This window comes from Aphis gossypii, chromosome 1 (assembly GCF_020184175.1).
Source record: "Aphis gossypii isolate Hap1 chromosome 1, ASM2018417v2, whole genome shotgun sequence".
NCBI classification, from domain to species: domain Eukaryota; kingdom Metazoa; phylum Arthropoda; class Insecta; order Hemiptera; family Aphididae; genus Aphis; species Aphis gossypii.
In genome coordinates this window covers 62,204,097-62,220,386 of record NC_065530.1, presented here as the reverse complement: position 1 = coordinate 62,220,386, position 16,290 = coordinate 62,204,097, and the positions used below count along the sequence as shown (strand labels likewise).

At 26.1% G+C, this 16,290-nt stretch overlaps 2 protein-coding genes across 4 annotated transcripts; one reads left to right on the top strand and one right to left on the bottom strand.

Moving 5' to 3' along the window:
* Positions 1–375: 375 nt before the first annotated feature.
* On the bottom strand, positions 376–3,299 carry LOC114129184 (uncharacterized). Its single transcript, XM_027993837.2, has 5 exons — positions 3,046–3,299; positions 2,756–2,983; positions 2,562–2,693; positions 1,286–1,392; positions 376–1,025 (listed from the first exon to the last, which is right to left on the bottom strand). The coding sequence occupies exons 1-5, from the start codon at positions 3,086–3,088 to the stop codon at positions 915–917; spliced, it is 621 nt and encodes a 206-aa protein (XP_027849638.2). The 5' UTR covers positions 3,089–3,299; the 3' UTR covers positions 376–914.
* Positions 3,300–3,474: 175 nt separating this feature from the next.
* LOC114129183 (uncharacterized) lies at positions 3,475–15,906 on the top strand. 3 transcript variants are annotated; one of them, XM_027993836.2, is made up of 3 exons: positions 3,475–3,853; positions 13,202–13,535; positions 13,618–15,906. In XM_027993836.2, the coding sequence occupies exon 3, from the start codon at positions 13,629–13,631 to the stop codon at positions 15,786–15,788; it is 2,160 nt and encodes a 719-aa protein (XP_027849637.2). In that variant the 5' UTR covers positions 3,475–3,853; positions 13,202–13,535; positions 13,618–13,628; the 3' UTR covers positions 15,789–15,906. The 3 variants fall into 3 exon arrangements, with proteins under 3 accessions (XP_027849637.2, XP_050053180.1, XP_050053182.1); XM_050197223.1 differs by having other exon boundaries at positions 13,202–15,906; XM_050197225.1 differs by having other exon boundaries at positions 13,155–15,906.
* Positions 15,907–16,290: the final 384 nt, after the last annotated feature.

Sequence of the window (16,290 nt, the reverse complement as noted above, 5' to 3'; positions counted from 1 at the left end):
TATTGCTACAATTTAAAATTCATAAATTTGTTATGAATTAATATACAATTTAATAAAATTATATTTATAATACATACATATTTTTAATTAGTACAGATTAATTAAGAAATCACAACATCTTAGGAACTTATATCTATTAACAACCTAAAACAAATACTGAAGTGTAAAAATGTAACAAATCGCTGAAAATTAATAATAAACATACATCACTCATAAGAAAAATAATTCAAACATAAATAATAATTAAGTTTTACACATTGATTATTAATTTAAATCTGAAATAAAAGTAAAGATAAAATTATTCAAGAAATTTAAAAATACTAAATTTGCCTAAATAGTTAGAAACATACATAATATTAAATGGAGAACAAGGAATGAAATTTGAATATTATACTTAAGTATTTTTGTTCATAAAAAAAATAATTAGGCTAGTTTATATAAAATTATTCTGCAATAATAAGTATACATTTTATCTACTCTAATAAGAAGAATATACTACACATCAATTTTTATTTTTCATCACACTGTATACAGTAAAATTGTATCTTAAACCTTCCATTCTTTAGTAACATCATATTTGATTGTATAAACAAATACAATTCTAATTAGAGCTTATTTTTTAGATTTAGTCATAATTGTTTTCAATATTTTAACAATATACAATACAACTATAAAAAATATAATATAATGTTATCCATAAACTTTTAAAATAAAATATCAAAAAAAGACTAAATATAAAAAATATTTTCTGTACATTTAAGAATAGACCATAGGCATAACAATGTTAACTTGGATCAAAATTAGTTTGGAATATATTGAATATAATTGTTTTATGGTATGTTTATGAAGTTTGATATGGGGTAAAACAATAACTACATGAATTCATTACATAATAAGATAATTTTCTACCAAGTTTATAATTTAGTATGTTTGACATTTTCTGTCCAGTAATTTTGAATTGTCATGGCTTCCAAGCTATTTAGAAATGAATCATTGTCCAAACTGTACATTTCATCTGAATTTTCCTGTAATATTAAGTGTATTTTATTAAAATAGAATTGCTATTAAAAATATTGTGCTCCTAACAACGATTAACCTGTACAATTTTGGTATTATAGAAGAACATAAACATAAGAACAAATCACATAATAATAAATTAAACTAAATTTAGCCATTTAAAATTATTATTATTTTTTTTTTATTGAATAAATTGTGTCAACACTCATATTGTTTTTACAATTTTACAATAATAAATTTAAATTATGATACAAGAGAGTTAACTTACTTTGAACATGTCATCTAAATAACCAATAGAGTCTGCATTGCTACAATGATCAAGTGCTTGAGGAGTATTCCATCTACTTTTTTTGTACATTATATATCCTAAAATAACTAAAAAAAAAAAAACATAAAATGTCATATTATGTATACAACATTAAAATATAAAAATAATTATTTATTTTTGATATTAAAATATATAAGTATTGTAACTGTACTATTCAATTAAATAGTATGGATAGTTTTACATATAATAAATGAGCTAATATTACATTGGCTCAAACCCCTTAATGCATAAGTCGGCAACAATAATATGCCAATTGTTTCTAATAAAGATGAGTAGAAGCAACTATACTAAACCAGTAATAGAGATCAGGGATAGACGTGCATTGTCAACCTGTATTCTAACATATTTGAGTAAAAGTATTCATATGTGAACATGACAATAAAAGAGTCAACACAATGGACAATAACTTAGAAAATATCTTGTTTCTGAAGTGCAATAATTATTAAATAAACAAATATAGATTACGACAAACTGTTATGCTAATTACAAACCTCCAAAATAATAATCATAAGTATTTAAATGTATAATAAATACTTTTAAAAAGTATTTTTTACATTACTGGATTATATATATTAGTAGTCTTTCTAAAACTTATTAGAAATTAGACTAAAGTAAAAATAAGTGGTACTTGGTATTTTCATGATCTACTCATAATGTCATTTCAAAATATTCATTCTAATTACATAAAAAATTGTAATTTTATAAATCAATCATTAATCACTAAATCATATTGAAAAGATTTTGGCCTACTATTTATAATAAATACTCATTAAATATTTAGTGATTTTTTTTTTTGCTTAGAACTAGATACTTAAAATAGTTGAGTTAATAATCAAAAAATATAATATTTTTTGCTCCTTAATATTTCACAATAATCTGATTTTGAATTTCAAATATTACATAATAGCAACTCTAAAATTTGATTTCGTTTTAATAGCCAACAGAAATATTAAGTTAACTTTTCAGTATTGAATTATTTAACAGAAAAATAAATTTAGTTATCAGTTAAAAAAAAAAAATAATCATTTTAATCAAGGTACAGTTTTATACAGTTAGCTTATATTGTATTATATTAGGAAAAATATGCATAAAAAACATCATGCATTACTTTTATCTTAATATTTTAAATACTCTCATGTTTTTACTATCATCAAGAAATCAATAAACTAAATTATAACTGATTTTGAACGGTTAACTAGAATTATTTATAAAATACCAAATGATAGGAGAATCACACAGCCAGCAAGAGAAGCTCCAGATATCAAAACAAAATGAGAATTCATATAACTTGAAATTTCAGGTAAAGATGTGATATTTGTATATGTGTCATTTGATCTATCAATTATATCTGCAAATAAATGTATCAATTATTTATTTTATCTGTAAATTAAATATAATACCTATACAAACCTGTTTCATTCTGAAGTTCATATTGTTCTTTTAAAGCAAAATTATCATTGAATTCTGTAGAATTTTCTGTTAACAAAACAATTTGTGATTTATTGTTTACTTGAACATTATTGACAAGTCCAGAACTAGAAGGGACAGTTTTTAAACTGTGTATCTGTGAACTTCGAGCAAGGCGAATTAAACTGTATGGATTAAATGCATGACTGGATAAAACTATTGGTAAAATACCTGACAAAATAATAATACATAAATAATTTGAAAAATTAAATATCAATCATTTAATTATTTACCTTTCAGGTAACTAGCCAAATATATGAAACAAATTAAGTACATTATGTTGACACTAGGTAATGAAACATTTTATGAAAATTGTTAAGTAGGTAGTATAGTTTAGCAATATTTCAATACAAAAATGCGAAATAAGTGTACAAGCAAAGTGTAAAACCATAAGTTATTAACTTCTAATAATTATTCTATATTAAAGATTAGGGAATTAGCGAAAAGAAATCATTTTATTGCCTATTAATTGCACTTTGGCACTTTGAACTTGAATAAATTAATGGAATGATTGAAATGGTTGATTATTATTGATTGATAACAAAATTCTTGTTTATACTTTTGTGTGAGCAAAAACAATGATATAGGTATATAATAATAATTTTATTGGAATGAAATTATAAGCAACATTGTATATAACCTCTTTGGTATTTACTATTTGAACAAAACTGAACTTGCCGTAATGCCGTATTATACTCATACGGTATAATATAGTATCTACGGTACAGCTGATGTAGTTTTTAGACTTTAGTACCTGCGAATCGCTCAATCCCGGATCCCCATGTTTTTAATAATATTAATTATTATAATAATATAATCTGCTTCGTGTTCCACAAAAGTCAAAACGTACATGTTTTGAATATAAATAGATTAAATATTATAATCTTTCGATAAAACAAGCAATTTAAATATTGATACTTATTACATTGTAGGTAGAAACCAACTATATACTATAAATTACAATTATTAATATTAGTGAGTATAGTGACAGCGGCACGGCATATATTTTCGGTAACGCACTAGCAAAATCGTTGAATGTAGGTAAGATACGTTTTAATACATATTTTTAAATATTTTTGTGAGAATTAGAAGAAGAATAAGACTTCGTTGTCGGTACAGTATTTGGTCTTAATATACAATGTGCTTTAATGAAATATAATTTTTATTATATAACAATAACTCAATGAAAAAAAGATGGGTACCGCTCTGATGTACATTAAATTTCGATTATGACAATAGGACACGTAATGGATGTGTTAAATTAGGATTTAATAATATATCCTTGTACCTACACGAAAAATAATTCAAAAGTGGAAATGGTCTGACACTCCCACATCATTAACGACACTATAAAAATAAGTTAATAACACCAAGTACATTTCATAATTTATTTTACTATTAACTAGGTACTTATTAGTATTACAGTAGGTTGTAGGTAGATTTAATTTAATTTCCCCGAAAACCAGTGGTGTAGATTGTAGATACGATTTTTTTCTAGGGGGGGGGGTTAAATATATTTATGATACAAATTGTAAGTTATTAATCGAACTAAACGTCATTTTTACTTTGTTCTAACCATTGTATAAAAGATTTTGGTTTGGGGGGTTGGAAACCCCTTACACCTCCCCTTCTGTAACTACGCCACTGCCGAAAATATTGCATTGGTTTTATTATTGAAATTCATAGTAATATATATTAAATATTTATACCATATTATATAATTGTTATTAATAGCAAAGTTAACTTTTGAGTCGATACCTCCTTAGCGTAAAACAATGTGATTAAGTTCGTGTATAAATACTAAATAGACAGTGCCGCAACTACCGAGTGTGCAAGGTGTGCATTGCACATCGGCCCCAAATCAATGTAGTATTATAAGTATATATAAGGCTGTATATATATATTTAAATCGGTGTGTTAAAAATGTTAAAATAATATTTAAGTCCTAAATTAAGGTTTACACACCCACTTTATGATGTCTAGTTGCGGCACTGAAAATATTTAATATCTTAAAAATTATTCTACATAATGTGTTATTAATTAATATATTATTTTAAAAATATCATATGTTGAACAATAAGATTCATAGTAATATAATATGCAACGTATAATAACGTTTTAAGTCCTCCCTGAATAATGTTTTTAAATTATAAGTAATAAATATAATAACGAAATAATGACCATTGTTATTTATCATGTGCAAAGGTTTTTTCCACCTTTAGTTTCTACTTTCTATTTTAATTCGATACGTATAATGTTTGTATAAAATGAACAACTGAATATTTAGTATAATATATTAATAATATTCTAATATTATGAAATTTATGAATACTGTAATTTATTTGAAAAATATTCGAATAAGGCTAGGTTCACATACACGCACGTCGATAGCAATAACTGAATAATGAATTTCATTAAATGAAACAAAATTCTATTCCCGCACATGTACGAAATGATGATAGGAAAAAAGTCTGGGGGGGGGGGGTACAAATTGGAATATTTTAAATCTCGTTTTAAAAAAAACATAATATATCTAGTCACTGCATGATATGTTATGAATTATGATATAAACGTTACAAATTTACAAAAATAAATTATAAAAAAAATAAAATAAAATAAATTTTTTATTTTTCCTAAAACCCGTGCATAATTATATATCATACAGAGTGATTAAACAAGTTTTATTTAAAATATTCCAATTTGTACTTTTTTTCCCCGAAACTTTTTTCTGTTCTCCGTATGAAATATACCAAGTAAGCGATATCTTTCTAAAATCGAAAAACAATTTACAATATACATTTATACTTTAATATTCAATTAATAGTGTATACAATACATTTTACATTACTTCTAATTTTTATTTTTATGCCCAAATATTAATTACGATGTGATAAACTGAATTATTTAGAAAACTGGAAATAGGTACATGGCAAATTTTATTTAATTACCATTTTGACATATTAATAAATTATTATGCCGTAATGATATCGTTTTAGAATACATTCTATAATCAATAGTTTTACGTGTTCTATATTTGATATTACTTAATATTTAGAGCTTAAAGATAATATTGAGAAAAGAGTGGCAGTGATCATTTCTTTCATTCACATAGGTAAACAAATATAAATATGAACAATTTCCATACAGGCATGAGGCAAGTATATTTAGTTTAATAGAAAAATAATATGTGAATTTATTAACTATACTTCAACTCGTTATATATTTAAATATCAATATATATATATATATATATATATATATATATATATATATAATATTTAGATAAACACAGGTAATTACTACTATAAGTACTATTTCTTTGTAAATCGCGTACCTAACTAATAATTTTGTGGTTAGTATCGAATAATTTATTTAAGATTGAACAATTCTAATTTATCATGATAAAGTTGTAAGTTTTTACATAAATAGTACTTTGTGAAATATTTTACAGTGGATTTATAATTATTTTTTAACACATTAAATTAACTCTTAACTCATTATTGATTATAATAGATGAGTAATTAGTTTCATTTTTAGACATTTAAATTTTTATTTGGCGTGCATGTGTATTCAGGAATAGTTAGGAAAATTTAAGGGTCCAGATAATTTATCTAGTATAAAGATATAGTGCCTTAACTTCGCCTAATCTTCGCGCCCAACACTTATAGCAATGCACGTATTTATAATTTATTATTAATTATTAATTTTATTATAATTATACATTTTATTACTGTTTAACAACTTTTTTACGATTATAATAGAAGTTTAAATATATAAATATTTATCTTTTTAATTAATTTTTCTTTAAAATATTTTGGCGAGTTCGTTTATCTAAAATGTCTAAAATTTCGTTTTTTAATTCTTTGCTCATTTCACTGAAGGTTTTAAATAATCTTTTAAAACGCTTTACCTTATACAAATCATATGCCACAACACTATAACAATTAACAGTGGCTGTATGTAAATTTCGGCATAATTTACCTTTTTATTAAAGTCGATGTGCATAGTATAAATTAATAAAAAATAAGATGCTCTATCTATAGATGAGTCCATGCTCATTTATACCTATCTATGTGTACCTATGTATACCTATATCGTTTAATTAATTATGTGATGTTGCGTCTTGCATACAAATTGGTAAGGTAAATCCAAATGTATTTTTAAGTTTTAACAAAACATGTTGGTTATATCAGTTCCTTAGCTTTTAAAAATACTAGTTAGTATCTACTTACAAGTGTTAGATGTGATGATTTTTAGTGTTTTAAATGTTGCGATTATTTAACAGAAACTTAAGACATATATTCCTTTCTTTTTTGTGAGCATCGAAATCTGATGTTAATATGTTATAACAAATAATGTATATGAATCTTTCCATTCAAAATTTAACGCATATTTTTATCATCACCATCCATCACTATATAAATGTGTATGTATATATGTGTATACATTTTCTACAGAATACAAAACAACATATTATATATTATATAAAAATTAGAAGTGTAGAAGAAGGGATAATATAAAAAAGAAATAAAGTGATGCCTATTGTATTATTATTTTTTTTTAAATAAAATTTTTTTTTTTTGATTATACGTTCATAACAATCTCTTAAAATAATTGTTAATAATTATAATATTTTTTTTAATTTTAAAATTGGTTTTTTGATATGTATTATATATAAAATTTATAAAAGGTATATAAAATAAATTGCTCCATTGTATATAATCTTAATTTTTTGACGCAGTTTACATGATAATCAAGTTTTAGAAAATGGTAAAGTTTTCCTCAGTTTACCATCCCCTTAACTGTGGCGTACTCAGAATTCGATTTTAGGGGGGGTACCATTTATATTATATGATGTTATTTATGTAATATCCCATAAAAGAAAGGCTGACGTTGAATTGAGTCCTGCAAATATTTTTGGGTTATCGGAGTTAAGTCCGATCAATATTGTTAGGTTATTCGAGTTGAGTCCCTTCAGCCCATTAGCATTACCCAGGAGACACCAAGTGAAGGTTGGCAGTAGTCTCCCAAAAATGTATGTTTGCTTTCATTGTTTTTAATAATATATTTTTTTTAACAATAATAGTCATGTATAATAAAATAATTTTTTTTAAAAATAATAATAGTTAGTTATATATATTTAAAAATTTTTTTTAAAAATAATAATAGTTTGTTATGTATAATAAAACGATTTTTTTTTAAATAATAATAGTCATGTATAATAAAATATATATTTTTTTTAATAATAATAGTAGTAATAAATTAATGTTAATAATTATATACTGGCTGGTAAAAATTTAAATAATACAGATTTAAAAAAATCAAATTTGCAAATTTATTTATTAATGTATTTATTTGTCTGCTCCCGTAAAAATTTTTCTTTTTCTAATATTGATTTGCATGGTCTTTTTGTTTTACTTCTGAATTTAATATATATATCAGACTGTATTCCCAAAAGAGTATCAACAAGATTAAAAATATTTGGATGCCCCGAATGAAAAAATGCATTTAATTTTGAATGAAAACTTTCACAACTATTAGTCGTTCGATTTGTTGTTGCAGAAAAATCACTCCAAACATTGGGGGAAAACTGTGCAACATTATTGTCAATATAATTATTTAAAATGTAATCAGTGAAATTATCAATTTTTTCGTCATCACACGGTTTTATTGCTATCAAATTTTCCGTGAATTATTGGATTACGTCAGTTTCGTTTAAAAATGGTAATCCGAAAAATACTTTAGATGTTTGTTTTTTTCCGAATCAGACTTGTATTCTTTAGACAGATCTAACCTCTGTATTGCACGCCACCAGCTTTGACCCAAATGGAATCGACATTCGACACCCTTTAATTCGAACATTGGACCAGACTTGTTTGATTGCCTTGTGGATTTCCTTTTCAAAATCAACATACATTTCTGTAAGGTGAAATGCTAAACTGAGCGATGTACAATAGTTAATAATATGTTGAAATGCTTTAACATAAATATTCGACTCTTTTGTGGGCAACAGCCAAAACACAAGAGGAACATATGAATCTTTATAATAACCATGAATCGTAAAAATTTGAGTAAAAAATTTAGGACAGCTCTTAAACGTCCCGTTAATATATATATATTCTTTACTACACACAAAACATTTAAATTTATTTTTGTTGAAAAACCTACTATCGAATTTTCGAAATCATTCAAAAACATAAGGTTTTCGTCTTTATTTGTTACAATATTCATAGATTTCAATGCATTTTGAGTCTCATGTATACTTTTCGATAATTTTGGACGAAGCAATGAACGAGCATAGTGAATATTTTATTTGATTAAAATAACTTGTTTGTTGTAAGAGTTGAAATATCACAATTTTTAAACTCATTATGTAAAATTTTCGATGGCCGGACAGAAATCATCCAAAGCTTTTCTTTTAACAGCATTACTGATTTTCTATCTAGTAAGTACTTGTTCGTCACACTTATCATGATTATGTTCATTGTAGGTATCGGACAAAACATTATTAGAGGTTAATTTAAAAAAAACACATACACGAGTTTTTACAACATGTCCACCGTTGAACCTCGCCTTGAAAAATTTTATGGAAACGAAACTTAAACCCTTCAATAATTCTTATATCCTTTTTCAGTCGTAATAATTTAGCTTAAGGTTATTTAAAAGTAAATATTATGTGTTCACAAATTATTCGACACGACTGATTGACGAATATCCGTTATCGTTGCATATCCGATACTACGCTATAATATATAATGTGCAAAGTTCAAGGTCGCCACCGGTAGGTAGTTATAATATTTTATCTATACGGACTCAATTCAAAGATATTAAGATAATAAGCTGGACTCAATTCAATATCACCGCAACGGCACTGTCAATTAATCTTTTGGCGATCGATGTAATCTCTGTATAGATTATACAGAGTGACTACATTAACATTTCAATGCATACAATATTATGCAAAACGCATAAAAATTCAAAAGCACACTATATAAAAGTTTAAAATGGAAATTGTAAGGTATCGTAAATACAATATATATATATATATCGTTTATATAGTATAAACAGTGTTATTGCTTATTATTATATATTATCTGTAACATGTAATGCTAACTAGAGGCAAAAATATAGCCATAGGCGGAGATTTGATTGAATTTTAGGGGAAGGCTTAAATCTTTCGTTGCAAAACAAATCGTAGGGGCTTTGCGCCTTTGCCTTCAAACCCCCTCTCTAATAACAATATTACGGTATTTTTCGGTTATCCCTACATATCCCACCAAAAACCCATTGCCGATGAAAAATCCTTCCAGTATTATTTTTACGCCTTGTAAACAACCATTCGTCGATTTCCACTGTTAAGTTTGGTCTCCCTATTTTAATTGAATTATTCATTATTACTTCGGTATAGACTACCCGTAAATAATTGTTCCAATCAACGGTGATAGAATGGTTCATACCGAGTTCGTTTTCGCAAAATTATATAGATGTCAACTCTTTAGACCACCAATAAATAAACTTAACTATTTTTAAAAACGGCAGTCTACAATTATATAATCAAGTGTTTGTACGAATACCTGTAGTATCTTTGCACTTGGAAATATTGCATCGCCTGCACAGAGGTTTAGAATCTCGACCACCGCCGCCGCCGGCCGGCCGGCCTACCGTTAGGGTACGATAACCGAAAAGTACCCAACTTTTTATGAAATACATTAAAATCGAGAAAATTTGCAAGTCATTTTGTAATTTTAAATTTTAAAAAAGTTTAGTATTTATATCCATGTTTGAAAATTTTAATACAAAGTTTTCCACAAGTTTTCCTCCAAATAACCATAGAAATAACTTGAACGTCATTATAGGAAAAAATGCTATGAGCATTTGAGTTGTAAACTTGTAAATATTCATGAATTCGCGTAATGATAACGATTTTAAATATTTATTATTATTCAAAAAGTAAATAAGTCTTAGATATTTAAAAATTTCATTAGTTATTTAGATTGGCATTTTCTTTACATGATTTAATTTTCAAAATATTTCGCTTATTTAAAGGTTTTTGTTTAGTTTTATTTTTATAAATGTTGATAATTTTTTTTTTTAGGTAAGTCAATGAATTATTCTTATAGTAATACAAAAATTATAAGAATACATAAGTACAATTTTTTTTTTTACTAGCTTTTGAAGTTCAAATATTGACTAAATACGTCAAAATCATGAATATTTGCAAATGATATTCATTGATTTTCAAAATATTTCGCTTATTTTAAGGTTATTTATTGGCATATCCTAGGTTGACAAATTATCTACATTCAGATTCGTTGTTCGTATCAGGCACGTACACAAAAAAAAATCGGGAGGGGGGGGTTCATAAAAAAATTTACAATAATATTTATTATATTTATTATATTTTGTTTAACACTGAGAGAAAATCTTGTTTACTAAATAATTACAAATTTTGAAAATACAGACAATTTAAAAAAGAAATATTTAATTTTCTATGTATTAATACATTTTGTAATTTTAGTGTTATTGTGAATAAATAATAATAATAGTACACAAAAAGTTGTCGATCAATCTAAAATTCTAAAAGGTTAGGTTATGATTAGACAAGTCTTTTGCCTAATGACCACTTTTAAAATTTGGAGAGGTATGCAGGTTATGTACACCCTATACAGATATACAGTATACACACTATACACCCTATACGGTTATACGTAATTAAATTTATACGAAAAAAGGTTTCTACGAAGGTTTCTATTGTTCGGAAATTGTGTGCAAATGAGTTATTATACGTCATAGATATAGATAATAATTATCTATATCTGTGTTATACATTGTATACCCGAATATCTATAGTAGATAATCATGGTTATCTATAACTCTATAAAGTTAGAATCTACCAATATTTGATATGTGATGTGTAACAATAAGTTTTTTTTGCAACTTCTGATTATTGCTTTTATCAGTATTATCCACGAGCCATACCTCATAATGATGTATATGGTGGTGATTATAATTTTCATATTTTTGCATATTTTGGACAAAAGGCATTTTTATATTCGCTTAGATAATAAGCGCGAAATTTTTTATGTCATGTCATATCGAACGGATTTTAGTAACTATTAGAACAAATTAAGATCTAACTGCAGAAGATCGTTCAGTTTTGAAAATTTAAAACACCGTGTAGTACATTTGAGTTGCTTTAATACTTAAGTAAAATATTTCATTATTTTAAAACGTGTTAAGTATTTTTTTTTTTACTGTAAATCTCATAATATTTTGTCGTATATAATATTAATTGCATATTTTTAATAAGCCAAATGCTTACATTAAATTTATAATTTTTTATTACATATAAAACTTAGCTCTATAGTAGGTATATGCTATACAATATCTTACCCAAATCTAATATATTTAATAATATATACATTTTACTGTCAAAAACTATTTGGTTCTTTTGACATAAAAAATTTAAAACAATTAAATTGGTTTATTGTTTAAGCAGAATACTTGTCAAGAGACACCTACCACCAAATTTTCTTTTTTAATCACGTTATTTAAATAAATACAGTTCTTCAAGCCACCACTGCCTGTAGTTACTAGATTCTAAGAAACATGTCAGACCATTTCCTAATTAATGTTATGCACTGGACGTAGATGATCATTATTTATATATAATGAGATTATCCATTTTATAGTTTATACGGGTATAGTAAACTTTTAACTTACTATCATGAGCAATTTAATGCATTCTCGTACACTGCATAGGTACATACCAAATATTGTTAATAATCTACTCCGTGACTATAATATAATATTTTATTTTAAAACAGACGATTTTAATTCTAATAAAATGTCACAATAGTTATTTCGATTTTTATTCTGAAATATTATTCTACGTCATAATATTTATAAGAAAACGACCAAAGACATTTTTTTTTAATTCTTTAATTCTTTGTATTTGATGAAGTATAAATATTATTTTTAAAATTTTAAATTAAGCACAATTTAGACAAAAAACACAAAAAGACGAAAATAAAAATTATAGCTAGATCATTCCTTGCTTCTGAAGCTACTCCAAGCTTTTTTGTGTTATAAATGGAGAATGAATATTTATTCAGAATGATAATCAATATAACAGCTACTAAAAGATATACTGTCTTTATTTTTAATGAGTAATTTTTTTGGTTAATTTATCGGTACCTATTCTTTCTAATGACATTTTTTTACTTAAGATGAAATAATCAAACAATATGTGTCTTTTGTGAATTGTAATAATATTATAAAATTCATTGTTCTATCATATTCATTTTTATAATATAGAATCTGTATTATAAATTATAAATAGACCGAATTTATGTTACTCAAATAATGTCATGCTGATACATAATACAGATGTCGATGTGATGAAAATACAAAAATGATGAGAAGGGGAAACTATTGTAAATAACGCGGCCGACGAATCGACTTAAACATTAAACAACTACCCGTATAACCTACCTGCATCACTAAAGGATATCGTACGTACATGGATATTATCCGCCAAATCAGGTGAATTATAGTCGTCAATGTTAAATGTGCTGTTACCACTTGTATCTGTACGGTGTACTTATTTGAATCGATAATATACTTTTATATATTTATATATTATTATATTGCAATAATTAATAACTTTAAATTTTCTTGTAAGTTTAATATGTTTTGTTGATGCGACGTAGTTATTAAGTAGGTATGTTATATTATTTATTTTTTAATTTGCTTTAATATTATGTATACCTAATCTTACATTATAATAACATAATCTATAACAGTATAAAGTACAATGGAACCGTCAATAAAAAAAAATTCCGTGCAAAATTTAATCAGAAATCCATTCTCTATGTTAACGCATGAAGAACAAATGGAAATAAAGCAACTAGGACGACCGACTCCAGACTTGAAAGGTTTCATTTCAAAATCGAAAAAATGCAACAAGGAATACACACGTCATTTTCATGCAGATACCTACAAAAACCACACGTGGTTGTGTGGGTGTGAAGTCGAAAAAGCAGTATTTTGTTTTCCATGTTTATGTTTTGGTAATACATCTTCGTGGACTGAATGTGGTATAAAACAATTGAGCCATTTATCATCAAAAATAAAAATACATCAAAATTCATTTGATCATTTACAAAGTGAAGTTAACCTTAAAGTGCTCGGCAATCGTTATGTAAATGATGAAATTGATAAACTTAACGAAATAGAAATAAAACGCCATAATGAACAAATCGAAAAAAACCGTTATATTTTAGAAATATATCTCAAATGTGTACAGTTTTGTGGGGCATATAATCTTTCGTTGCAGAATCAAGGTAATAATAATGTAATGACCTCCAGTAATAACAACAGCGTATTGCTAGGCGCCGTTGAACTATGCAAAAGTTCTGATGTAAAACTACGTTGCTATTTTGAAACTTCAACTAGCATAGATTGGACTTCTATGACAATCCACGACGATTTGTTGGACTGTATGTTCCTTGTAGCCCGTCAGATCATTTTATCAGAAATCGAAAAGGCGCAATTCATTTCAATAATTGTTGACGGGACCATCGATGTTTCAAGCACGGTTCATTTTGTTTTACTGTTTCGCTATGAATTAAATGGTTTTCCCGTGGAACGTTTTTGGGGATTTTTCAACGCCACCAATGGACACAATGTAGTATCGTTGACGCAAACAATATTGTCCGAAATTAACTCGATTGTAAAAGACGCGTCGTATAAATTAGTGGCTCAATCGTATGGCGGTACAGCGATCATCAGCAAAGTAAATGTTGGGGTTAAAGAACTGTACCCTTACGCCCACTATATGCATTGTCACTCTCATCATTTGCATGTAGAGATGACACAGGCAGTTTCTACGAATAAAGAAATACAAATTTTCTTTTCGGATTTATCGGGTATAACTGATTTTTTTTCGAACTCGCCTCAAAAGGTAACTGTACTGGACGGGCTAATAAACAACCAGTCGTCGCAGTCCAAATGCGATTTCACTGGGACGGGCGGCACTTTGAAGACTGTGTACTTATATCGAAGCGAGATAATGCATTGCATGGACATAATAATAGATACATTGGAACAGACGTCGACAATTAATCAGGCAAAATCAATAAAACGTTTATTGAGTGATTCGGTTTTTGTAGTATGGTTGTCGGTCTTCTATGAAATAATGCCAAATATCCAGAGTTTCCACAATAGTGTGAAAACCACCTCTACAGAAGACTCTGTCAATGAATGTCTCCCGATTTTGGTTCAACAATTCGAAAAACAAATATCTGAAGTACGTAATAAGGTGACTAATATTATTGAAATTGCTTCTAACTTGCCGGACGTGAATGTTAGAATAAAACAGGATGAGCAATGCAATAATCTCAACTACAACAATGAATCCCGAAAACAATTAGCTATTGAAATTTGTAATACTTTAGTAGATACAACGAAAGATCGTTTAGAGTTCACTAATCACTTAACCGTAGTTAAGCTATTTCAAGCTGAAAAGTATTCCGCGTATTCAAAAAAATTTCCAACTCAATTATTTCAGTGTATGTTTCATTGTTATCCATTTTTTGATAAAGATAGATTGAAAACTGAGCTTCAAGTTATATATTATAGAGATGATTTTCGTAATTTGTCTGGTATTATTCCAACATATCGATATATTTTAAAGAACGATATGATTGATACTTTTAAAGAAGTTATTTTATTATTAAGATTATTAATAACAATTCCTCCAATAACTGCAGAAAATGATAACAGTTATTCAACTTTGAAAATGATTAAGACGTGCCTAGAAAACACCATGTTCAAAGAAAAGTTGAATGCTTTAACAATGATTAACATTGAAAATGAAATGATTTTAAATGATATAGATTTTAATACAAAAGTAATTAATATGTTTAGTGAAAGAAAAGATAGATGTTTAAATTTCAAACATAAAATCAAGTAGTTTTATTAATTTTTAATTTTGTTTAATATAAAATAGTATGTAAGAAACAAAATCTATGTAAACTATTATGCATTTATCTATAATATTCTTCTTAAATAAAATATAATTAATTTTTAAATGTATTTTAACTATGTCAAGTTGTCCTTCCCACATTCAATACTAAATGCAATTAGTTTTATATTTATTTACATACATACTGATGATTATTACTAGTACTATAGCTAATATTATACATTTATACTTCATAATATAATATCTATTTATATACAAGTATTAAATGTAGAGATTTTCAAAACCAGATGACAGTTGTCAGAAATAAATTTATTGTTTAATAGTTATTGCTAGAAATTATTTTGTTTCTTACTTTTTTAATTTAGTATCACAAGCTACTATCAAGAAGACACTCTAATACAAAGTTGTGTGGTTAAGACACAAATTGGTACTTCAAAGGTGATTATTTGTAAATTTTGGTCCTAGATCAAGAAATAATGAATAAATAAAT

Coding starts and splice junctions, on each gene's coding strand:
- LOC114129184 (XM_027993837.2), bottom strand. CDS start 3,088: ATGTACTTAATTTGTTTCATATATTTGGCTAGTTACCTGAAAG. Junction 2,694..2,755: donor TGAACTTCAGAATGAAACAG/GTTTGTATAGGT, acceptor ATTTATTTGCAG/ATATAATTGATAGATCAAAT. Junction 1,026..1,285: donor ATTTAGATGACATGTTCAAA/GTAAGTTAACTC, acceptor TTAATATTACAG/GAAAATTCAGATGAAATGTA.
- LOC114129183 (XM_027993836.2), top strand. CDS start 13,629: ATGGAACCGTCAATAAAAAAAAATTCCGTGCAAAATTTAATCAGAAAT.